Source organism: Protomyctophum bolini (genome assembly GCF_963924005.1).
Source record: "Protomyctophum bolini genome assembly, chromosome: 5".
NCBI lineage: Eukaryota > Metazoa > Chordata > Actinopteri > Myctophiformes > Myctophidae > Protomyctophum > Protomyctophum bolini.
Genome location: NC_137866.1, coordinates 21,815,470 through 21,842,588, shown reverse-complemented (window position 1 = coordinate 21,842,588; position 27,119 = coordinate 21,815,470). Strand labels below are relative to the sequence as shown.

Genomic DNA, 27,119 nt, shown 5'->3' with positions numbered 1-27,119 from the left:
CAGTATATAGACCATTATGTGATCAGCCAAAAATAACATGATACCTTCGCGTAGAACATGACAACCATAAAGCACATTTACTGAATACTTATTCCAATGCCATCACTCACTTCTCATTAAGCAGTCAGCTAATATCACGGCTTCAAAGACTCTCTTCTACATTGCATTACCTCAGCACAGCTAGTATTTATATGAGCTTTAACATGAAACCACAGAACCTCCATGACTTAAAAAAATTATAATAATCTTCAGATGAAGATAAATGCTGCCATCTTGTGGAATATTCACTCAATGCATGGTGAGCAGGTGAGCGATCAATGAGCACTGGTTTACACTACAGAGGTTTGCTTTGCCAGTATCTAAGTAAGGTGTGCAGGAGCCTCTGATGTTTCTGACGGCTTGATGTACACTTGTACAGGCACATCCCCAGCCATGAGTGTACACTCCCTGGACATTGATGATGCTTTGCTGAAAGCAGGGAGACATTGTGCCCCATGTTTATAGTATTATATAAGACCCAGCCGGGGATCTAACCCTGGCCTTGTACTTTGTTTTTGTTTCTGTATGCTGTGTAGCACTTTGCTCAACCTTGGTTGTTTTAAAACGTGCTTTATGAATAAATAAAATAAAATAAAATAATCTGCAGAGCTTTGCTAAAGGTATACAAGGACATCTACATTTTTACCTTCCATCCTATTTTCTATTCTTCCCCATGAGTTAAATGGCTAAATAAATAACATAGAGCATCAACTGCAAGCTAAAAGGGTATGAGTCTGTTTGTGACACGCCATTGCTAAATGGAGGATAATGGCTATTGTGTCACTGACCAGTCAGTGACACAATTCCGCAAGTAATTAATAGATTAAAGTAATCTCCAAAAGACTGCCAGGAGGTTTATAATTTATATGAGGCTTTTGACTCACAAGCCTCATATCAATTAAAAAAAAAGAAAAAAAGAGATCGAAGAAAATGTCTTGGGGAGTAAAATGATTGCACGCACGCACGCACACGCACACACACGCGCACACACACACACACACACACACACACACACACACACACACACACTTTGAACAGGACCAATGGGGACAGTGCCCAGGGGGCCTCGACTACCAGCACCAGGGGCTACATTCTCACTCTCTGCCAATCGAAAATCTTCTAAAATGTATATAGGTTAGCTCTCAAATATGTGGGCACATCAGCCTGCACTATATAGCCGTCTAACAAGAAAAATGTCAGCGCTGCCAAAGATGTTAAATATTTTTGCATTGTGTTCTTATTTGAACTACAGACACCAAATAGCAGATCTACAAGCTCAATGCATTGCGAAGCATTGTGAGCTTGTAACATCCCAGAATAGGGATGCTGTGGTTCAAGTGGTTAAAACCTGACGCATTTATTCTGTTTTAATGGAAAAGGATATTCTCTGAAGTTGTCCTCATGACATATTACTGCATCTTAGGGGGAAAGATTTACATAATTAGCGTCAAACATGACATAAATATAAGGTTCTTCTATAATGTTATACTAACAATGTCATTCGGGAAAAGTTATTTGCAGGGGTGCCCTGCTGAGACCAAAGAGGTTTGAGAATCACTGGCTTATACTGTGCAGACTGTAAATCCTGTATAATGAACTGACTACAGGTGCTTTCATCTTGACTCATCCATGCCTTATGAGAAGCGTGTTTGTGTGGACACTGTCTGCTCTGGGTAGCGCATTGGGGGCCGCTGGGGCTTCTGTGATTCAGAATCCATTCATCCATCCCTTGCACGCACGCACACACACACACACACACACACACACGCTACATCTTTGTGACGACATCAAAACCACTTTTTCTTTAGAAATGTCAGTTTTTACTTAACCTGCTGGCTTAAATCCTAAACCTATAAGCAACCCTAAACACAATAACTTTTTTACTTGTATTATACCATTACTTTATTATCTGCAGAGCATGTCACTCAAACATTCCCCCCCCCCCCCCTCTTACTGTAACACCCGTCTAATCTTACACACAAGCGAAAACTGGCCTGTCTATGCTTTTGCCAGGCAGACACAAAGACTGTTCTAGTCCAGATTAGATCACACTTCAGGTCGCTACACACTTCAATTCTTTCACGTGGCCGCATGGCACTTTGTTACCATGACGACTCCCTCTGTCTTCTACAGTGTCTGCATGTAAAAATAGATGAGGGATATGTGGTTGGGTTCACGTCTCGATTGAGGTGATTGTGGGAAGGAGCAGCTGGGCCAAATTGATAGTCCAATTTGCACTTGACACTCGGTGAAAATAGCTGATTTTAAAGTGAAAAACTTTTGGTTCGGAAATTCAGTTGTTTTCTAAATTTCTGGTGTGGTGGACGGTGATTTAACCACTAGTGTTAACTAGTTAAGAGTAGGTCCTGTGAGTTTAAATGCAGTTTTCCATTTATTTACAGTCTGCGATATATTGTCATACAATTTGCTGTCCAATAATTCCAACTAAACAACACTGCAGACAATTTCGCATTTTTTCCCCGCCCCTCTCTTAAAATTAAGCAGCGGGTGTGTGTGGGAGTTTGGGGTGAAATGAGAACTGACACACATTCAGAACATAATCATGGCCTATACCCAGCATGCACCTGGACAATTCAATTAGTGACGTCTCTATTGGGGCCAGATAAGGTCATATCATAACTAGTCAGATCTGACCCAGAATAAACTATATTATTTTAACTGACTGGTGAAGACGTCCTGGAAATGACGTAAAGATCATGACCATATCGGCTTCGGCTGTGATCTAGGCCTAGTCCTGAACGTCACCAGAGTCACCGGGGGGGACGTCATCATAGCGTCATCATGACGTCATTTGGCTTTCTGGGTATACTGAGTGACACAACTGTCCTACTATATACACTTGATATGTCTGCGTATTCCCTGAGGTCCGTTTTCTGAAATTGCTGTACAAAGTGCAATCAAATGGCGGCCAAAGCTGAATGGGTATAGAGAGAGGCAGTCTGGGAAACAGAAGCTCCATCGCTTGAAGTGTCCCTGTACTGTAGTAAGATACTTAACCCCACAACAGCTCCCTGGGTGCTGCCCCTGTAGTGCTCACTGCGGCTAATGGCTACGATGGGGAAAGCAGAGGACACATTTCATGTATATCCCATCGCCTGACGTTGAAATAAATAAAAAAGTTTTCTGAAAGAATATAAATATTCAAAGATTTGTGCTGCATTTTCACGATTTTTTAAAAATAGCAGACCTACAAGCTATGAGCTTGCTATTTTTCAATAGCTAAAGTATAACATAATGCTTAGTTAAAACACCAAAAGGGGTTCCAGCCCAGAATGGGATATGCAATCGTACAGTGATAAAAACAATTTAATAAATAGTGAGTTTGACGTGTTAATGCATGGGTTAAAGTTGAGCCTCCTGGGACAAATTAACTTACTAAATGTGGTGTTGGTTGAAATCACAGTGAGATCCTGAGTGTTCACTTAAGTAATTTAAGTGTCTGATATTCTAGAAAGTACAAATGGACCTGAAGTAGACTATGATCAGACTTAAAATAACACAGAGTCAGCTGCATTGGCTCTGCAGTCACAGTAGACTTGAAGCAGAGCGCAGCAGGAGGAGATTCTGTTGTCAGTGTAGGAGGGAAAGCAATATGCTGTCATCTAATAAGACAGGTACTGTATGTGTGTGGGCACCAGTGAACCGAAAAATTATCAGCCGTTGTTTAGTGGCACATATACCGTAGCATAAATATGGTAGGCTAAAAAAATAATCCTTTTCAAACTAAAATAAGTTGTTTATGTTTAATTTTTTTGGTTTTCTTTCCAGTGATGAGGCTAACCTGACATTACATCACATTTCCTATTTCTTTAAGAATTAGATAGTAGAGTGTAGACATGGAAATCGAGGCATTTTTAATGGGAAGGAGACAATGCCAAAACATGATGGAAGTCAGACCCAAACCTCGGGACGGCCGGGTCCTTGTGACTCACAAGGAGCCTGCGGTCTGTGCACTAACTGGCTGAGCCACCAGTCACCTCTCTCACACATCATCTCAACTGAACTGTGTGATGTGTGATGTTGCATGGATGAGCATCATTCACACGGAATTTCGTGTTCAGTCTGCATTATTCCCCATTTCCACTGAATAACAGTACATTACAGTGTGTAAAACACAGATGCACGTCACACACCCTCTCTGCCACACCACTAGGACCATATAGTACTAAAAAGAGCACATTTATTCATTGAGGACAGAGAGCAGTGAGAGGCACTCAAAGGCTCCTCCCTGGGAGTTTGTGAAAACATTCCAGCAAAGTGAGCGCAGCCAAAAGAATTAGGAACAGGCCAGAAGTGGCCTCTCACTCCCTCTGTCCCACTCACCTCTTTGTGTATATACACACTACAGAGAGCAGCACTCTGCAGGCCACACCGTGCTGTACACAAACGCTCAAAGCTGGAGCAACAGCTGTATAAGGAGACCAAGTCATTGCGGAGAGGACTCAGAGCTGGACAGATAGAGCAGCTCTAGCTGTCCAATAACTTCTGTCTACCATGAGGCTGCTCATTGTCCTCCTCATGTCCTCGGTCTGGGCTCTCACCGAGGCACAGCATTACTACCAAGGACTAATGGATTACCTGGAGAACCGAATGCTGGCCATCGAGGTAAGACAGAGTCCCCCAGCCTCAATTATTGTAGAGCGCGACCGGTGCCAAATTTTTGGGTCAGATGCCAATCCCGATTTCTAGATCTAGGCCACCGGTTAACAATGTTTTGACCGATATTTTGTCAAGAAGTACAATATTTTCTAAATCTATTTGCAAAAACTTGATTAGAGTGTCTCTTTGAGAAGATTAAAATTATAAAGCAAACAAATACAAATGAACACAAATAATAGATGTAGTAGATGAAGTATTACTTCATGCTACAACAAACAAGAAAATATAAAATAAACCCAAATTAACTTATTTTATTTAACCACTACTACTACCACCCTATTCAAACACGGTCCAATTAGTCAATATACAAGCTCAGAACGCATGTCTTGTTTTAAAATATGGTCACAAATCTGCCTGCACGCCAGCGGAAAAAGAAATCGGCAGAAAAGTTGTCGTGTATCGGCCAGGCTGATATATCGGTCGACCGTCGGGCTCCATTCAATTGAATCTACTTTATTTCACAGCATTTGTGAGAGAGAATCGTTTCCATGCTTGAAAACTCTGTCACGGATCTGAGAAATAATAGAGCCATTGTACTGAGATTAAGTGTAATGATGTTTGAACAATGACAAAGAACAGCCGAGAAAAGGGGGGGGGGGGGAAAGATCTCTTCGGACTTAAATTTCAGTACATCCTGCCTGTCTTGACCAAAGCAATCCAATTTGGCCATCTCATCAAATTCACCAGGGCCTCTGGGAGAATGAGAGGGAGAACATCAGTCAGATGCTTGCAGGCTGTTCGTCTGCATTCCCCTTCTCATTCCACCAGGCATCCAGCATTACTGTTGTTACCAACATACCATGACGTTGAAACTCTGATCCTTCACAGCACTGACAATTAATGTCACACAAATCAAAAGGTTCTATGCATCTTGCATGGTCTGCATGAAAACCTATTAAAAAAAGAGTGCCTTAGGGAGGGGACAAATGACCAGTTATTGTTATTTTTATGACAGTAAGTGGGAACATTATGAGACATGACATCCATTTCATGGAATGGAGAATGCATTAATTTGTTGACTGAGTTTTTGAAAGGATCTATTTGCTTCTAAAGAAAGACATTGAAAAGAAAGAAAGACAGACATTTTGAGTTTTTACTCTACACAGACACTCATGTGTGTCTGTGAGATTGTTCAGGGCATTACGGGAGAAGAGCACTCGTGCTCTTAACTGCAATTTATATTTATGTTTCTCCCTGCACGGTGTTGTCTTGTCTAGATTTTTATGTGAAAAAAGAATTGAACGCACACATGTTAATGTCAAGACCAATTCCTATGTGTGTATAGTTAGTTAGTTAGTTACCTAGTTAGTTTATTTATCTCAGTAATTTACAGTACATTTCAGAATGAGGGTTTCAGAATTACAGTTTGACTGAAAAGGTTTGGGCTGAAGCCGAAGCTTATTATGCCCACCTTTTTAATGATTCAAATAATAGAAGAAAGGGAAAAAAGGAACAGAAAAAAACAGGAACAATAGCAATGGGAAAAACTGATTCTCTGTAGTGTTGTGCTTCTTGTATACCAATGAGGAACAGAAAATTCATATTTAGCTTATGTCTTATACTAGTTACGTTACGCCCACATAGATTTAGCTTTTTTAAAGCGTACTTTTATATTTGAAGTGGTTGCTTCAAATATAGTGTATATTTTTATTCTTGTTTACTTTTGTACTGTTTTGTACTGTTTGTATATTTGAAATAATAATAATAATAATACATTTTATTTATATATTATTTTTATTTATATAATTTTGTAATATCTACTGCCTATGCATATTGTATATATTAAAGTGATTTTATATATTTGTCAATTATCATAGCTTTATATGATCTTTTAAATGTTCTTATGGAGTTGCGCTCTTTTAGTTCTGTATTGAATAGTTGTATACACAATGGCAAATAAAGGTATCTGAATCTGAATCTGCTACATATTCATAATGTACAAATACTTACTATTCAGAATAATTATTTTGCTTTGAAGCCTTCTTGATGTACCGTACACTTGGGTGTACTCCAGAAATAAGAAATCTTGAAACAATTATTCAAATGAATGAATATTCTATTTACAGCTGTGACCCTTCCTACTTCATCCAATGTGGTCTCTTACCAGTCTCATTCCCACGACGCTGAATTGACTTCTTCATTGCTTCAGTATGAGAGCAGGACAAATCCATCAAAAGTTTTTCACAGTCTTTAATGTTTTCAGACCTATACAGCAAGCAAAGAAAGAAGTGAATGAAAGTGAAACAGAGGAGAGGAAATCATTCATCACCGCTCTCTTCCTAAATAATTCACCTGTCAGTTTCACTCTGTCAGTCACTGCGCTGACAAACACATCGCTTCTGTTTTATATTATGAGATGATGTGAGTAAACCTCAATTTGTGCACATGATGAAACTGTATATAACGGCATATTTCAAGAGACTGATTTCATGGGCCAGGGAAGTAGAGCAGAATTCCATGCTAGAAGGCTTTCTTACCTTTATTTGTAGTTGTTACGTCCCCACCAAAGAGGTCCATGTGTTCTTTTGTGCAAAAGCGCATTATTGGCTATTTCCCCTACCATAAGCCCTCAATGAAATGAATTGAATTGAATGGGGTTATGGGGTGTTATGCTAATTCACTTATTTCCATCGCCAAGAAAGCCTTCTAGCATGGAATTCTCCTTTAACCTTTTTTTATTTCAAGGACCCAAGTTTGATATGCATTGGCCGATGGACGGCCTTTTAAAATATTTATTTTAATCTCTGGGACCCCAATCTATACTGCAAAATAGTGCAAATGGACCCATACGGCTTTCTCTCTCAGGCCCCTTTTCCACCAAAAGAACTTTGGTTCTATATGGTTCTGTTCTAGATCCTTTGAACCTTGGTGTTTTCACGGGACCAGCCGCAAACCACATTGCGTTACTTTCCACTAGTTTAAATCACCATTCTAATTAGTGGCAGGAGTCCCCAGTTGCCCCAGGTTCGATTTCAGGCCTGGCCGTCAAAGTGTACATTTTTTTCTTGCTTAATTTGCCACTGTTTTTATGTTCCAACCTGTAGAATAGTGTAGAACCTGGGAACCAATTTGGTTTCCCAGGTCAGGGCTAAACAAAGAAGTCTTTTTTGTTTCTGGTTCCAAACCAACTTTTAGGGTTCTGAATCAATTTATCTTCAGTAGAAACACTCTGAACTGGATGATAATTAGACTGGAAAAAAGAACGGAACCGGTTCAACCCTAGTGGAAAAGGGTCAGAATTACCTGACCTATAAGGGTTCATTTGTTTCCGATCAATCATTTAGCTCAAGGTCTCCCAGGGGTCCTCCTCAGTTTCAATGTTGAGCAGCAGTGAGTAGCAAGTAAGCAAGAAACTGTCCTGTCTTGATATTGTGTGTGTGTTATTCTGTACAGGGTCGTATGGAGCTGTGGAATGACCAGTTTCATCGTTACCGTGCAGAGCTGCAGGAATTCAAGAAGCTGACTGTCGACATCATGGACGGGCTGGGCAAAGGGCACAGCTCCCTGCGCCTAGACCTGGAAGGTGCCACGGTCCGTGTCAACCGCGTGGAGAGTGAAATGGACTACCTGGAGACCCACACCTCCCCGAGGGCCTGCGCCAACCAGGCGGACAAGGTGCTGGAGCTCGGGGCCTGGAGTGAGGAAGAAAGTGTGGGGGATGAGGAGGATGAGGGCGAGTGGGGGGAGGTGCACTCCAGTGTCTCTGGTGAGCAGCTGAAACCAATGAGTGAAACTAATCATTTATGCTTTGTCGTGACCACGTCGCTTGCTGTAAAATTGGAGGGATGCATAAATGTCCACTACGACTACGGGACGACTTGCCTTGCATCTCTCTCGTACACATGGTACACATATACAGTATATACCTCAATGAAACAGACACGCAAAAGTGATGTTACCCCGTAGACATAGAAAGGCAGACGCCTCCTTCGGTTCTGGGGGCGTCTGAATCTCACAGGGAGGGGCAAGCTTCTGTGACGCACATGGATGGCCGCACACATGCGTCACGGAAGGGGACGTTCGGTAGGCCAATCAGAGGAAATGTCAACGTTTGTTTTCTCCAATAAAGCTCCTTTGAATTGAATTGATCGGTCCCGGAATAGACACACTGCGATTGGCCAGTGGCAGCGTGCCTTCCGCACTTGCATGATGCATGATGCAGGTCACTCCAATGAACTGCAGCGGCCAATGAGGCATCTAGGTTTTTATATCTATTGTGTTATACTCTCCTCCGTAATCAAACTTAACCAGCCTTGTTAAGCCCAATCACAACAAGCTACGATCTATGTAAAGCGCCTTGGATAAAGGCGCCATAAAAATGCATATATTTTTTGCACAGGTAGCTCTCCAAATTGAGTAGTGGTAGTGATAGTGCACGTACAGGTTAAAATGACTGTCCCCAGAAATATGCCAACGTATGAAAAGGGGGGAATAATACTTTATAGCTATACGGTAAATAACACTTACATTTTTGCTATTAGAAGCAGACAAACAGCAGATGTGCAAAAAAGATAAACAGTAAAGAAGCAGTTACTGACAATTGGACTCGACTCAAATCTGACTCGAGTCGCATATTTGACGACTTGCGACTCGACTCGGACTTTGAATGTAAAGACTTGCGACTCGACTCGGACTTGGAAGGTAAAAGACCAACGAGACTTGAGACTCGACTCCGACTTGCTAGCCAATGACTCCCGACTCGACTCGACTCGAGACAAGATGACTTGTGACTTGTTTTGTTTCCGAGCATACGGTATTTGAATACAGCGTCGGTGTGCAGCGCAACTCCACTTGCACAAAGGCAAAACCTTTATTTTCACCACACAGCTGCAGTAGATTGAAAAGTTAAGCTTCCTACCTTTGAGTTAGTGTTGCTGAAAGACACCCAGATCCAATTGTATATTCCATATTTCCATATGTACTAACTAAGTGTGAAGTTGTGTCTGTAAACTAGTGTCAACACAGAGGCACACAGTGACAGTTGTGAGCATGCGCAGATTGCACTGCCTCTGCTCCAGCGTACTAGCCTGGTTAATAAACCAGACCGAATCAGCCGTTGGCAACAGCGTACAGGGACAAAACGGCCATTAGGGGGAGCCATAGTACAGTGAAATACAGTGGGGAATATCTATTGATTCATTGATTGAATACTTTATTGGCAGAAATGTAATCGGTATAGGGTACAGTCAAACACTGATCAAAAACGGATCACTGAAAAAAGTCCTTGCTGTCTTGTTTCCATTCGGTTCAATTCATAATCATGACAAGTCACATGACAAATAACAAAATTCAAATTCTAGACTTGACACAAGCTTGTGACTCGACTTGTGACTCGGCTTGACTTGCCCACAACAGAAAGACTTGAGACTCGACTTGGACTTGGGACCAAATGACTTGAGACTCGACTTGACTCGGACCTGAGGGTTGGATTGACTTGGGACTCGACTTGGACTTGGGACCAAACGACTTGGGACTCGACTTGGACTCGGACCGGAGCGACTTGAACAATTGTCATACTAATGAAATGAATACATTTTTTTTAAATGTCCAAACATTATACTATACTATAGCAATGACATTGATCGATATGTGGTTACAGTTGTATCCTACCATTACTCAACTCTAAGCAAGGTCCAAGGCTAAACACTTCTAGATTAGCTATAGCTCGGCAGTCTGCACCATAGTTCTAATGCCTTTGCACATTAGCTAGATTAGCTACAGTAGTTTAGCGTGCTACATTTCATTTAACTAAAATCTGCAGAGTGCAGACTGCTGCTTTTAAAATGTCCATATAAGCTTACCTGTATGCTTTTTTCTCCAATTCGTTCTTCCCAAGTTCCCATGGTTCTTCCTCATCTTTTCTCTTTTTGCTCCCCCTGTTGTTGACTTTGATCTTTTCATTAGATCGACAGAAAATGTTCAAATTGGATTACGCAATTCACCCTCTCCCTAGCGTAGTGCTGAGGCAAGGAACATACTGGGGCTACTCTGACCCCTGCTTTCTCTCACACACGCACACCTGCAAGGAATTTCTTGATTGGAAGTAGCTCATTATGTCTACTGTGGATTTTTATGAAACAAAAACTTTACAGATTGAAAGAGGATAATCCAAGCTTTTTATACAGCTGCAATGTTGGTGAGTTTGATGTTGTTTAATACAGGACTTTTCTGTTAATTTGGATGAATGGGCTGTCAATGGGAAATTGAACCTAGTTAGCACCTTGCTGGCAAGATGGCAGCCGTTATCATTACTTGTCAAAATGTTCCTCTTGAAGGGACAATGGCACTTCTTGGCCCCCCACACAAGCCCTTATTGGCCCCCACATAAGCCCTTATTGACCCCCCACATAAGCCCTTATTGGCCCCCACACAAGCCCTTATTGGCCCCCCACATAAGCCCTTATTGGCCCCCACACAAGCCCTTATTGGCCCCCCACACAAGCCCTTATTGGCCCCCCACACAAGCCCTTATTGCCCCCCCACATAAGCCCTTATTGGCCCCCACACAACATAAGCCCTTATTGGCCCCCCACATAAGCCCTTATTGGCCCCCACACAAGCCCTTATTGACCCCCCACATAAGCCCTTATTGGCCCCCACACAAGCCCTTATTGGCCCCCCACATAAGCCCTTATTGGCCCCCCCACACAAGCCCTTATTGGCCCCCCACATAAGCCCTTATTGGCCCCCACAGTACACAAGCCCTTATTGGCCCCCCACACAAGCCCTTATTGGTCCCCCACATAAGCCCTTATTGGCCCCCCACAAGCCCTTATTGGCCCCCACATAAGCTCGTATTGCGCCCCCCCCCCCCCCCCCCCCCCCCACATGTCCTTATGTGGCCAAAAATGTGCCCTTTCCCTCAAAAAATTAAACTTTGCTCAAGCCCCCCTAGCCCCCCCCCCCCCCTCTGCACGTGCCTGAGGGACCTTTTATGACCTTGTTTTATTAGCCAGTACATAAACATTCAGATTTAAAATATAAAGTACTCACCATGTGGGTCACGGGTGTTAGAAATTTGCTGATACAGCGATTAGCATTGCTGCATTCTGCGTTGTTTAATAAAAGGCAAGAGGGGGGGAGGGATTGGTTGTCAAATCCCCTAACGGGTATGGCCTACTAGCGTGTAGCTGTGTACTAATTAAATCAAATGGCTTACACTACTAAAACCCCAGTGCCATCAACTTCTGTAGACTAGGGGCTCCATTTTCGTCACCGCTAAACCCCTTAAACTTCTTTGCCTTTTTTTACTATTTTGCTAAACATTTTTGAATAGTCTACAAGCTCACAACATGTCAATGTAGATTGGCTAGTTGAACTATTAAAAAATGTTTTTCAAAATAGTAAAAAAAAAAGGCAAAGAAGTTTATGGATAAGGGGTTTAGCGGTGACGAAAATGGAGCCCTAGATACCATAACCCTTTTAGTTTACCAATCATATTGCACAAACAGCAGTTATTGCAGTTTAGTCCTACACGTGACTCTCAATCATGCTTCATCCATCAGAAGTGGACTTGTGCCCTGTGAGGCACCTGGAGTGATGAGGGCCGCATGATATATAGGTCGACAGGGGTCTCTCCTGTCATGCGAGCAAGTGGCCGTGCTGAGCAGAGTGAAATTAGCTTCTGCCAACTCAGCGGCGGTTCAGTTGCATACCGATGGGCAGAGCATCGTAAATCATCATGTCCTCATCGACATGCAACGAGACGGGGCGTCCCGTTGCTCCAAAACATCTGATATGGTCAAATCCATCGCAACGCATCACCCGTTTAATGCAGCGGGTATGACACTGTAGTTTAGTCACTTTGCAACACGACTTTGGATGAGGATACCATATTTATTTCCATTTGATTGACGGTCTGCTGGACAACACAAGTTGATAAGAGAAGTTGAGTTGCTGTAACTTATACATTCACACTTTTATATAAATGGTAAATGGTGCATTTATATAGCGCCTTTATCCAAGGTGCATTACATTCACACATTCATACACCAATGGCAGTGGAAACCATGCAAGGCACCAACCAGCACATCAGGAGCAATTCGGGGTTCAGTGTCTTGCTCAAGGACACTTCGACACTCTGGGGGAGCCCGGGTTCGAACTGGCAACATTGCGGTTGCCATCCAGCCACTCTACCCCTGAGCCACCGCCACCCACGTTTTGTGTTGTTATAACATTATTTCATAAATCTGTGCAGTAGGCTCTATAAGTGTATTGAGTGCAGAACAGCTGTTAAGGACTTGTCATATCATAATGGTCTCTATAGTTTGTATTTCTGTCAAAGACTGCCTGACAAACCGGTTGACACGCTTTGACAGCACGCTCTACTTCATTATATGGATTTTGACAGATATGAGGGGGCGTTGTCATGTAAATTCACAGGCAGATTTTTGCTCCCAGTCCACCCCTGCAGAGTGCTGGCAGAGTCACAGAACATGTTCTATATTTAGTGTTTCACTGAGACCTGTCATCCTCTCGCAGTGTCGTGCGTGAAAAATGGGACCAATCACAGTGTTTTTACAAGTTGTTTTGTGGAGACGTAGGCTATTCCGAGTCAATTGCCCATGTTTTCCAGGAGACTCAGTTTGATTTACTGTATATTAGAAGCTGCTCGGCTCTCCTGTTTGTGCAGTTTGAGCACACAATGGTCTTTAGGTTTATAGCCTTGTGGTCCCCAGGCCAGGCAGGCTGTTACAAAGAAGTTTGAACCAGGAAAGGGTGGTCTGCGGAGCACATATCTCTGCCAGGCTGGGTTGCCTAGCCAGGGCTGCTTAAGGCTTTTGAAAAAGCATCATCGCCAACTGCTAATAATTCATTAGGCATACTCTTTTTGCATACAGTAGTAATTTTTGCAAACTATCTCCATTGATACAGAGAAAAACCACTAGTCTATAATTGAGGGATGCATAAATGTCCACTACGGGACGACTTGCCTTGCATCTCTCTCGTACACACATAGTCCTACACGTATATACCTCAATGAAACAGACACACAAAAGTGATATATAATAGTAAGGGCCCCTGGCCCCTTACTATTTTGTAATGTGGCCCACGGGTTCAGCTATTTGAGTAGCCTATCCCTGACCGTTTTCTTGCATGTTTATATCCTGTCCGTTTATAAACGTGCGGAGGCGGTATAACATCATGTGTGTTGTATTGTCTTCTCTTTCAGACTGCGAGGACATCGTCTCCAGCATCAGATCAGTGAAGGTCCTGAAGCGAGTGGGCAGCCCCAAGGGACTGTGGCTCAGAGACCCCAGGTCCTCCAAGGTGTACGTCTTCAACGGCACCGCGGCGGACACTCTATACCAGTTCAGCTCCGTGCGGGACTTCTCGAGCTCTCCGGGCGTCAACCACAGCAGACAGATCAGGCTCCCGTCGGCGTGGAGCGGCCCTGGCAGTGCCGTTTACAACAGCTACCTGTACTACATACAGCGAGAGGCTGACGCTGAGATCCAGGTGGTCAAATATGACCTTCGGAGCGGCACGGTGACAGACAGTGCCATTCTCCCCGTGGACGGCGGCGCTCCCGTCTACAGCCTCAACCCGGAGACCACCGCGGACCTGGCGGCCGACGACGAGGGCCTCTGGCTCCTGTACGCCGTCGGCGAGGACGAGCCCAACATCCACCTCGCCAAGATGGACCCTGCCACTCTCGACATAGAAGAGATGTGGGACACCCGTTGCCCGCGGGAGAAGGCGGAGGCGGCCTTCGTCGCCTGCGGCACCGTGTACGTGGTGTACAACACCCGCCTGGCCAGCCGCTCGCGCGTCGAGTGCGTGTTCGACGTCAACGGCGTGACGCTCAGCGAGGAGGCTCCGCTCCTCTACTTCCCCCGGAGGTACGGAGCCCACGCGAGCCTGAGGTACAACCCTGATGAGAAACAGCTCTATGGCTGGGACGACGGCTACCAGATCCTATACAGACTAACCATGAAAAGGAAACTCCTCGTTTGACCTACAGTATACGGAGAGTGATGTATGTTCGACGGTCGAGAACATTTCCTTCTATATTCATTTATACTAATTTGTACTTTGGAGTCGCGTCGTGCCGAAAATTGCAGACACACAAAGCTTGTGAGCTTGCAGAAGATCAGATTGACTATTTTCGGCACACAGCTTTATAGTCGTACGAAGAAGTATAAATGGGTCACTTTTCACAGCAGACGTTTTGATGAAGAATAAACGGAGCTGGGGTTAACGATGTTAATTGTCGGTCTCTTTCTTTGAGGTGTTTCTGTGTGCCAGCATGAAGTGACGGTATGCAGGAGCTGTCCTAGCCCCATATGTGTCCTGTCCCTATACGCTCATTCTGTAGCTCCGAGATGAGGTCACACACTGGGCCCCTCCCACCGCGTTTCAGAAACGGCGCAAGTTTCCGCAATACTTATTTCTTATTAAAAACGTGGAAGCGACTGACAAAATACAGGACGTAAAGGCTCGGTTCAAATCTCTAGTTGGATTTTCTTGGCCGATCTTATGGTTGAATTAGTGTAAACCTACACGGGCCCCTACACGTTTTGGATTCATTACTAATAAGTAATAAGAAATAAGTATTGCGGAAACTTGCGCCGTTTCTGAAACGCGGTGGGAGGGGCCCAGTGTGTGACCTCATCTCGGAGCTACAGAATGAGCGTTAGGAAGAGGGCACATATGGGGCTAGAGCTGTCCATGCTGCTGGAACACAGGAACACATCCGCAATGAATGTCATTACAGGTACCTACTAGCGTCAGCTAGTTATACCTGTCAAAATGTCTGCTATTAAATTCATACAGTATACTCTTTTACACTCATTTCATTATCTATAAATAATGAATGCTTACGCCAAGTATGACAAGATTTGAGTGTAAAAGTGTAAAATCCAGTGTAAATCTAACTTTGAAAAAATGGGACCCCATAAGCGTTTTTTTTACACTTTGAGCGTTTGAGAGTTAGCAGCATACAATAATTTCACACATGTCATGTCCTGTTGATCAAAATGCTATACATCTAACAATAAATGCACATAATCTCTGTAGGTAGGACTGCATGTCCGTCTGTTAATTACGTATCTCGAGAACCGTCTGCACCGACCCAACTTCAAGAGATCTCCATATACAGTATCTGCATAAAAGGTACAAAGACAGACACAGACAGATACAACAGCTACTCTAATTACACGTGTATTGTACAGTATAACGGATGGGGCATGCATGCATTCCCAACTTGCCACAGATCCGACCGCTATGCACATACTATGGGCAAGACAGCTTTTTCTGTCAATGGCCCAACTTCATGGAATGAACTCCAAAATTCCTTTAAAACTGAGCTCCCTGCCATCCTGTGGTCAGTTCAAAGTAGTAGCTGTCTGTCTGTCTATGAGTAGCTGTCTGCCTGCCTGCCCAATTGTCTATGAGTAGCTGTCTGTCTGTCTATGAGTAGCTGTCTGCCTTCCTGCCTGTCCAATTGTCCATGAGTAGCTGTCTGTCTATCTATGAGTAGCTGTCTGCCTTCCTGCCTGTCCAATTGTCCATGAGTAGCTGTCTGCCTGCCTGTCCAATTCTCCATGAGTAGCTGTCTGTCTGCCTGTCTATGAGTAGCTGTCTGACTGCCTGCCTGTCCAATTCTCCATGAGTAGCTGTCTGTCTGTCTGCCTGTCTATGAGTAGCTGTCTGCCTGCCTGCCAGCCAGCAAGTTGGTTAACAGAAAATAAATTGTTATGGGTGAGTAAAATAAAATACAATAAACACAATTTGCCTGAAAATAGATTACCCAGCTATGACCTTTTTCATGAAAAAAAAAGAAATTTCCGCAATTTCCATTTCCGCATTTCCGCAATTTCCGCAATTTCCATTTCCGCAATTACAATTTCCGCAATTTCCATTTCCATTTCCAACTATTAATGGCAGCTGGGTTTCATCATTCAAATAAAATAGAATTCTGTCCGTTTAGCTATAAAATTATGTCAGGGAATAGGGATACACAGTATATGTCTTTCATTTGCATTGCATCTCCCCCCCCCCCCCCCCCCCCAAGCTTTTATTTTCGTTCGAGTAATAGTACAACTCTAATAGTATTACTTATAATAATGTAATTAAAGATAACTTCATTCAGATTTATTTATTTTTATTTCATTTTCCAGATTTTTCTTTCTTCTTTTTTTTAGATTTTCATTGGTGGGCCAGTCATAATGGTCCCGCGGGCCTGATGTGGCCCGCGGGCCTGAGGTTGAGTATCACTGCTTTAAGTAGTTAAGCTGCATTACTATACTGTCTGATCAATTGATTTGCCCATTTTAAATCTCCAAATCTCATTGATCACTGATCATTTTCATCATTACAAAAAGACTGGCAATGTAAAAGAAAATGTATCTGATTTTAGTTTATTACATTATTGTCCGTCATTTAATGTGTTTTACAATGATCCAGGATCTTAAAGGAACTCATGAAAGACCTTGTCTAACTATCAACATTTTATTCCTCAAACATTTATATTACAAATACAATTCTTTACAAATACAAAATTGGAAAGTCAGTGATACCCATGACAGTCGGAACAAGATCAAATATCAAGGAACAACACAATATTAGCCAAAGCTAGGAGGTCTTAAAACAGTCCATACACTGAGGCAACTGATGTAACAGGTATGATCTATAATGGATAACACACCACAATGTCAGGGGAAAAAAAACAAACATATGGCCATCATAAATCACATTTTAGAAGAGCAACTAGTTTCAAATATTTCACTCAAATTAAACAATAGAAATATCCTGAAAGGGAGTTTCAGGACTATAAACCCAAGTGTGAATGAGAAAATCCCGCAAAATCCCATCTGTGGAGATGGGCATTAATGGTACGAGTCAAACAAGAACCACATTGTGAGACCACATTCTATAGCTAAGAAGTGGCAGTTACTGTAGAGAAACATCACGCCTAAACCTATGCTTGTCTGTATCAACAGCTGGCCTCTTGGTCTTGTCGTCTCTTGACTCTCAGACACGCTGAGGTACGTAAGCAGCTCGCTGTGGGTACACTTAAGGAAGCTGGAAATAGCTAAAACAGAGCCTGCTGGGTCTGCTTACCGCATCTGCTTACTTTATGCTCTGCCATATTCATCTTTTTCCAAGACTGTGATTTATGGTAACTTTCTTTGTCTGAAGTTTAGTTCAGAGTTCAGTGCTACAGTATTGGTATTCCAGAATACACTCTGGTGGATACTACAGTATTTCATGTCTTTGAATGAACCATTGTTAACTTTAGGGCCAAAAACAGATGTAGTATCAGATTAGGGTTTACGGTCCCATGGACTGTTGTTCATATCACTCACGTTGGATGCTATTCTAAAAATCTCCTCATATTCAAAAATAATTATTTCTACCCCTCCACTTATTATACTCAATCAATGATTTTGGTTTTTGTTTTGTTTTTCTCAGTTTTCTTGCCAAGTATCACATTAGCATTATGCCTGCAAATTCCATACTGCAAAAAAATGCTATTTGTGCTTACAAAATGAAACAAATAAAATGTACAATACAGCCCCTAAAGATAGACTTTGAAAAGCTGGTATGAAATGAAGAAACTTTTGTGTAATCACATGTGACATTTGGCACCTTTGTTTCGCACCTTTGTATTTGAAACACATGGCGCCATTAAGGGTTTATAATTATTTGAAAGCGTAACACTTTGCAGTCTTTCTTACCCACAACAGACCAGATAAATGTAATGTACATCAATATAAATATAAGTGGTAGAGACAGCCCACACAAACAAGCCAGAAAACATGTATTAACTTAATGTGAATGATAAGTCTTTCTGATACACAATAAAATCCTCATTGTTAATTTAACAATGGATACATTAACATAGATGGTTTTATTGTCAAATATAGATCCTGCAGTATTTCTTCAGAACCAAGACCAAGAACAATGAATTATATTTTCTCCCCAGTTATTGTTGCAAAAATTGTGAATGCTATTGCTAGTGTGGTGTGTAGACCCTTATTGGTAGGCCTACATTTTAAACTAACACAGGATTTTACAGTATAGATTTCAGATTCACCTCATCACCACTCCAGAATTCACATAAACTTTATTTTATTTATCTGCTTTCTGCAGTCATCGCCAGCATCAAATAAATAAATGAAACCAATATAAATGCCTTTCTTTTCAACTATGCATAATAGTAAAATACACACACCTGCACATAAAATTACACACACCCACCTAACCTTGTACAAAAAAAATAGAAATTAGCAGAGACAAACAAGTGCGTGCTAATTATTTTTGTTTTGACTGACATTAAACAAGTGCAAATGCCCTTCATAACAAACATCAAACATAGAAGGATGTACTGTTTGGGTGTTAGGGTTGATGTAGTAGGAGGACCCTACAAAGGATTTATAAAGCCCTTGCCAATATGCTTTGTTTTATGGCAATACAGTTAAAATGACTATGTTTTCAATGTCATTTAAAATCAATTAAAATCCATTTAATGTGGTGTGCAGATCTTTCAGGTTCAACTTGACCCTGCACTCATCCTGCACTTATCACATGGGAAATTGGGAATAGTTCCATAATAGAAGTTACAACTAGTACAAATGAAATCAGCTACAAATGAAATCAGTTAAGGTGCAGCCAGTTTTGCTCAGGAATTATGACAGGAATGACCTTTTGTCTCCCTCCTGTTTGTCCACCATTTATACGCCATACGAAACACTTCTTGTCTCAGCTGTCTGTAACGACGCATCGAAGCAGCTGTGAGTATATTTGGGGCTCAGTCCCAGGCAGCCTCTGCTCTTCATTAAGCCAACGATCAAATAATTTGTTCTTTCACCGTGGCGGTGCGATATACAGTAATTCAGCTGGGGATTTGAAAGTCATTTGCTGCGTTCTATTACCCTTAAAAGCAATAAAGCTTGATGGAATAGTTTTACACTTGATGACAGTACGACAAACAACTATCTTAAAATGTTTATGTGAGAGAAAAGCTGGGTTTAAAACGACAACCTATTCCTCAACCTATCATCCGCATTCTGGGCTGTGTCCTTGACTCCCCTCTTTGAACACATACTCTGCGCTCAGAGAGCAATTTCCAAACTGAAGCCTTATTGAAGAGTCTGTGTAACACAAAGCTGCGGATTCAGCCCGCCCACCCCCTTAAAAGCTCTGGGACCGTGTCCCATTTGCCTCAATCTGGAAAAGTTAAGCTCGATGTCAAGTGTCTGCAGACGGTATGTCTGTCTGGTCTGCTCAAAGGCCAATCTCTCTCCAGGTCAGCTGGGGAAGCTTGTAGCTAAACATTTAACCCAAGAATCAGATCACTCCAGAACAGTAAACAACAGGAAGAGGAGAGAGAAATGGGGATTGCGTTTCCCCCTCTCATACAGACAGACAGGAAGAGAATTGGCGAGTGGGAGGAGATAGAAGCCTTCCTGGGCCGCGGGGTCACAGGTGGTTCTGCTCAGGGGCTAGCAGGGGGTCTGGGGGAAGGGCAAGAGCCTTGGCTGTCAAAGCTGGCTGTCCTCGCTTTCCACTGGAGCACACACACACACAAACACAAAGGCAGAGCTTTTTGGTAGAACACATAAAAGATTGACCACATACTAGTGTTCTGTACTGTCAAACACTTGTTTGATGTAAAAAAAAATGTGACATCATTTATTTATTTTGTTTGTTCCCCCCCCCCCCCCCAAAAAAAAGTATACCACAACTCACCTCTTTTTCAGATTTTTTTGACTCCAGCAGGTGGTGCCAGTGGGCAATTGGCTTCCGTGGATACGCCAGCATTTCGTTCCAGTGGTCCCTGCCGAGTCCCTCAGCGCTGCACCCAACACGGATCACACCGATGATCTCATTGTGACCTACCCTGCAGGGACAAATACACATGACATCCACAGAGTGTTGCTTATAATTGCAGGTTGTTTTCAAGGCAAATAGATCTGTATTTCTCTTTTTTGCACTGTGCTCCAGGAGGCACAATGATGCTGCAGCTCGAGCTGAGCTTGAGCTATCAGACAATAGAAGTGACTCATCTCACTGTTTACAATGGAGCCATCAAAGCCATTTGAAAAAAGAAAAGAAAGAAACTTGTAGTATGCCCTTGAGAGTTGTGCGCCTATAATAATGTCTGAAGTGTACTGTGTAAATGAAAGTAACACAGGCCTTTCTCTCTAAATTGGCCAGGGCCAAGGGCAGTGTTTGTTGTTGCGCATAACCCAACCCCTGGATCATCAACACAGTATGGTTTCATCCTACTGTCTGAAACATAGAGACAGAGAGTAAACACAATGAGGTGGGCTGGCAACAAGGCTGCACGGCGTTAAAATATATCCATTGGTAAACTTTGAGAGTGTACAAAAGGTAACCAAATGGACCCATCCATGCGCATGTGTATCCATTGTTAACTCTGAGAGTGTGCACGTGTAACTAAGTAGACCCGTGCCTGGTGTTAATATATTCATTGCATTGGTAACTCTATCAGAGTTAAATCAATACAAAGGATTTTTACAGTGTAATCCTTAGCGCATCCTTCCTTCCTCTCTTACATGACACACCATGACTTCTGACCTTTAATGATTGTGAATATGATCCCATTGTGTCACTTGGACTGCCGCATCCTGCCTGCTGCTACTGCTGCTTTATTATATCTCCACATACTCCACCAAAGAGGCAGCGGGCTACACTTTCTCTGTGTGAACTATTGTCTCTTAGTTAAAGACAAATAGGGCTACTTTGTTTTGTTGCTCTGACTGATGGTTCGATTTTTATTTTTATTTTTTGTCAGTCGCTAAGTTACAGGGCTATCATAATGCTGTCTGTCAGCTTCAGCTATATTGTACATAGACAGACCATTTCCCTGCGTTTTAATGTGTTGCCCAGAGTCATTAAAACGGTTGGCGACATACTCGAATAGCTAAGTTAATGTTGGCTAAACATCATTTTGCAGTTAATGAGTCGTTGGTCATGGACGTTTGAATTTCGTGCGGAAATCAATCCTTTTATCCAGCGGCTATTTTCAGCTAGACTTTTCACATCACATCCGTGCTTTAAATGTGTTCAAATGCAGTGATATCATTTGTCAAAATAAACTGTACAAACATATTTAGTGTGTTGGTGGATTAATGATCCTTTAAAAGGAACACTTCACCAACAGAACTTTCAACCTCAACCTCATATACAGTAACTGGTCCGACTCCTCACTAATACTCATCGTCTCATTGGTGGGCCACGGACAGTTCCGGAACCTGCCTATACCGATGACATCATCCATTAGTTTGGGGATTCCAAGCTAATGGGAACTACTGCCTTTCTCTTCCTGGAAAGGTATAGCATGATGAAACTGAAGCCATTGTTTGTGCATCAATTTAAAAACAAAATGAAATCTTGTTTGCAATGACCACAGATTAAAACGAGTTGCTGCAACTCAAGGGACTCAATCCCCTAGTGAAATATCAAAAAAAAATTAATCGGTAGGCACATTTTGGAAACTATCTACAGCCCAGCCATGTTTGAGACACAGAGTGTGTAGAAAACTGGTACAGTCCCATATAGCGAGCATTTGTTAGGACCCCATACAGTATATACCTGTCCTGTCCTGTACTGTACTATTATGGAGGTGATGTGGAGAAAAGGTGACCCTTTAAGATAAATGAATGGTTTATGTCGAAGACAAATAAATGAGAAGCTACAGTAGCTACTGTAGGTATATATGAATACTTTACATACAAGTCGTAGTCCATGACAGAGATGTGTAGGCTGACTTGGTCCATGCTGTCTGGAGGGATGTCAAAAATGATGGCTTCATTGTACGTTGGATTCAGAGTGTTCTTTTTTATGGTCGTCTTCTTCTTTTCAAACGTCTCCCGTCACAAATGAGCGACACTTTGACATAGGGATCTGTTTTTGTTTAGAGGAAACCAAGAAAAGGAAAAAACCTGGCTGATGATCTCTTTCAAATACTATACTATACTATACAGCACACACACACACACACACACACACACACACACACACACACACACACACACACTCTTGGAGTGAGGGGCGCTCTTATCACCGTACATCATCATACATCATCTCATTCCAGCCAATCACAATTTGCGTCCTCACCTTCGTCATCAATGTTTTTTGTTACGCAATGTTTGTGTTTACACAAACATTCAAAATTGCCCATTCATTGTCAATGGCATGTTTGTGTAGGACAAAGTTTGTGCGCACACACACACACACACACCAAAAGCTGGACATAGGAGGGGCTAGCGGTGGGCAAAGGGTATCCTCACCCACCAATAGACAAAAAGCGGGGTTAACTTAATGGCAAGATGATCGCTGTGTGAATATGGTGAATTGGGACCCATTCTACTGAAGCGATAAACCAAACCCTGGATGGCCTGGCATCGTCTTTGCAGGAATGTTGGCGAGTCAACACCTCCAAATGGCCTGCATTAATAGTGAACTTAAATGGGATCATTGACATAACTTCCTGGTGGATGCAGATTTCAATCTTACTCCATCAGGGGCAGCCCTCGTATCATCCATTATGGTAGCATTTAGTGAGCCGCCCTGCATCCAATAAACAACAAACGAGAGTGCTTGCCTTGCAACCCAATCTGCTGGACGGCACAATTTGATAGCCATGGTTTATGACACAGATTGACCTATAATGGTAGACGTCTAAAACAACCAAACTGAAGGAGATCAAAGTTGCATCCGATAGTGAAAGTGCCGCGTTCATTCTGAATTACACTTGGAGTCCTTGCGTTAAATCAATGTACAATAAATACTTCAATTGCACAAGTGATATCAATATTGGAGATGTTGGAATGGAATGGGGGTTATGGACCAGCGGTCTATTACAAATTACAATGCAAAAGAACCCCTTCGACCATCTGCTTTCGACATCTTAATATTGTGAGCAATAGAATGCAATAGAATGTAGGAGTGGGAAGAGCTTTCCACCGTTTGATTATTGTTTTTGACAGGGAGTATATATTTGTATTTAGAATTGGATATCCTCTCTGAGCCCTTATTGCAAACAGTACATCATCATCCATGAACGGACACACGCACACACACACACACACACACACACACACACACACACACACACACACACACACACACACACACACACACACGCACACACGCACGCACGCACGCACGCACGCACGCACGCACGCACGCACGCACGCACGCACGCACGCACGCACGCACGCACGCTATCTCTCTTTACCTGAATATCCAGTGATGTCCATAGCCTTGAGGTTCCTGCATTTGATGACTGTGAGTGTAAGTCTCCCTGCGGTGGGAAGGTAGCATAGCGAAAACATGATCTCACCAAGGTCTACACTCTCCTGTGGGAGAGACACACACACACACACACACACACACACACACACACACACACACACACACACACACAAACAGTTCAACTACTGAAATACAACATTTGTTTGCTCTTGTGAGGCGCACGCGGCACACCTATTACATTCCACCTGTGTAGAGCAGTGGTTCTCAAACATTTTGATGTCAAGGATTAATGTGTATTTGGCAGCGGACCCCCATCTGAATATATTTTGTGTCAGGAACTCCCTTTAGAGAAGATTTAATTCTACATTTTTGTAGATGAAAAAACAACTGATCTACAGTACAAGCTCACAACGGAACACACGAGACAAGTTTAAGCTTGTAGATCGGCACATTTTGATTAGCATAAAATTGGGTTAACTGATGCTATATGCTATACATAACTAATTTTGCTTTGGACACCCTGGAACCCTCTCAAGGACCCCTGGGAGTTCCCGTAGACCTAGCTCTGGTCCATAGCCTTACTGCTCTTGCTGCCGTTGTATTAAGGCTATGGAACTGATTGGCTTTCTGCCTCGCATGAAATGCAGACCAGAATCTCCTCTGTAGCGAAGATAAAAATAATGTTTTACCTACTCACCAATACAAAGACGGGTTAGCCTACTTTCCTTAGCGGACGCACTTTGAGCCTCGCACCACATCGTATAAATGCACTTTTTGGCCAGAAAGGAATTTTGTTTTCACCGGGATTTTTATTCCACTGCGCCCTCTACCGATATTGCTAAGAGAAAACCCTCATAGAGAAGATTGGGTGAAAAAAGAAAATCCCTTTCTGGATAAAAAGTGCATTTATACCTATGGTGGCCTGGTGGGGGGCTCAAAGTGCGTTTGTATTTGTATTTATTTTCGCTACAGAGGAAAGGCTGGTCTGCATTTATGCGAGCCCCGGGAGTCGACAGTAACATAGCTCTAAAAGCCATTTCCTTTTTTGCTTCCCCCCCCCCCTCCAAATTACCCACCTGACATAGTGTAGAGAGACAGAGAAGTTGAGAAACACAAAAGACAATGGTCTCTTGAGGTTGATGAAATTAATTCTCAGGGTCATCATTTCAGCCTGACAACATCCCTCCGCTCACTGTGCCATTTCCATTACCGCAGCAATTTAATGAGTTTTGCTTGCAGGAGAAATGGTATGTTTGAAATGCTGAACTGGTTTTAGATGTTTTTATCGCCCTGCATGGGGTGGAACTCGATGAATTGTAAGTGAGTTGAGCAGATACTGTACTAAAATGGTATCGCAGTGGTATGTCCAGGTACGTAACATAAATAAACACAGAGCACTACATGACCTTTTCACTGTGCTAGCATCGTTTGATACCGCCCTTTGTGCATTTTCTTCCATGGGTTCTTAAGGTTCCTCTTTTTAGTTTTTGTTATTTTCTCCATTTTATGTTTTATTGTACAGTGTATGATGATCTGAGGGTTTCTGCATTTGTTGTATTTTAGATTGTATTAGTATAATGATGTAATCTGCCATGTATGAAGCTTGGGTGTTTTAGTTGGTTTTTGTTTTATCATTGTTTGTGAATTATGTCAAATGAAATGTAAAAGGGTATAATTCGATATAGGCATGACACTTTAATAAAGAAAACTCAATCATCAAGATGTTTGGGTATAGTATGATATTTTGTGAGGTGGTATTTATTGTGAGTTGGTCAAGTCCATTCATTCATTTAAATACTGCTGGCCTGTCATAAACAACTGTGTTTTTGGTACCTGGTACAAAATAATGGAAATTAATCATAAGTATCATGTACACTGTACAGTAATGCCAGAACCTAGATAATTATGCAAGGTGTGAATCCAGACCACCGTATAGGCTGCAGCTGCAACTGAAACTAGGGGTTTATTTTCAAGGAGGTGTAATTTGGAAGCTATCATGATGTGGGGGCACAGTAAATGTCAAAACATTTATTCAAAGTTCACAGAAAATTAGACCTGCTTTGCCCTAGGGGTTAGGCCGGGGTATACAACAGTGTTGGTGCCAGACTGATCTATTCTGATCTATTCTTCTAACTTCATAATGAATTTAAATAAAAGATAAAGTCAAGTGACTTACTGTACTTAACAAGGCCTGACATTATCTTTGCAGGAGGTAAATTCCTCCTATTGATTATGTCAATATAACAGTCACTGTACGTAAGTGTAGTATATAAAAATAGATACAAGATTATCAAGCTAATATGGTGAGGTTTATGAGAAATCTCTTGCCATACATGCCAGCATGAATAAAGCTTCCCAAAATAGTTTCCCTAGATCGAACATGTCTGCGACGGTGCAGACGTCAATAATTTGCTTCTTCCCCTCTAGACTCTTTATCGTGCTAATGTCTCTGGGTCAGTGTTATTGATGAATATCCCTCCTTGACCTATTAACAAGGGGAAGCTCCTGCAGGAGTCTAGAGAGAAATGATGTAGACTTTAATGTTCTTTTTCACACGTTGAAATGGCATTGAGTGGAATTGCGATTAGAGTGGAATTGTCCTGAGATTGGGACTGGTGGTTCGTTCAATCCCCGTCAGGGACATGGGTCTCTAGAATAGATGCCTCCCTGCTTGGCACAAATCATCAAGGGCTGGATTGGGGGGTAAGTCCCTCCGACATACACATAGTGTAATGTCAAGGGCATGTGCTTCTGTACTTTCTGTAGCGGCACTCTAACAGAAACAGGAGGCTCATGGCTCGACGGCAAGGCTTATATCCCGTATGCTGGGAGGCAGATATTATGTTTTCACCTGTGTGTGTGTGTGTGTGTGTGTGTGTGTGTGTGTGTGTGTGTGTGTGTGTGTGTGTGTGTGTGTGTGTGTGTGTGTGTGCGTGTGCGCGTGTGTGTGTGTGTGTGTGCGCGAGAGTCATGTGATACACAAATTTGTTTCTGAGTGGCTATAATTGGCTTTGAAAGTTTGTGAGATGGGCCTATCTTTATATTGGCTTACCGTCGCCACAAACAGATTTGATAAACATAACATCATACTAGTAGCCGCAACTGTCGATGCGGTGTGGCGAGAGTTTTTGATACCTTTGATACCTTTCAACTGACTGATCTCCTGACTT

At 42.4% G+C, this 27,119-nt stretch overlaps 2 protein-coding genes across 2 annotated transcripts in view; one reads left to right on the top strand and one right to left on the bottom strand.

Annotated features, from left to right (window-relative positions):
- Positions 1 to 4,403: 4,403 nt before the first annotated feature.
- Positions 4,404 to 15,081, top strand: olfml3a (olfactomedin-like 3a). Its single transcript, XM_080764219.1, has 3 exons — positions 4,404 to 4,665; positions 8,113 to 8,425; positions 13,892 to 15,081. The coding sequence occupies exons 1-3, from the start codon at positions 4,555 to 4,557 to the stop codon at positions 14,674 to 14,676; spliced, it is 1,209 nt and encodes a 402-aa protein (XP_080620345.1). The 5' UTR covers positions 4,404 to 4,554; the 3' UTR covers positions 14,677 to 15,081.
- Positions 15,082 to 19,575: 4,494 nt separating this feature from the next.
- syt6a (synaptotagmin VIa) overlaps positions 19,576 to 27,119 on the bottom strand; it is a gene marked incomplete at its 5' end in the record, with an annotated part of 70,394 nt that continues 62,850 nt past the window's right edge. Inside the window, 5 exon segments of the mRNA XM_080762685.1 lie at positions 19,576 to 20,233; positions 20,416 to 20,566; positions 22,426 to 22,550; positions 22,556 to 22,596; positions 23,933 to 24,053. Of these exon segments, the coding sequence (XP_080618811.1) occupies positions 20,162 to 20,233; positions 20,416 to 20,566; positions 22,426 to 22,550; positions 22,556 to 22,596; positions 23,933 to 24,053 (510 nt within the window). The 3' untranslated portion in view covers positions 19,576 to 20,161.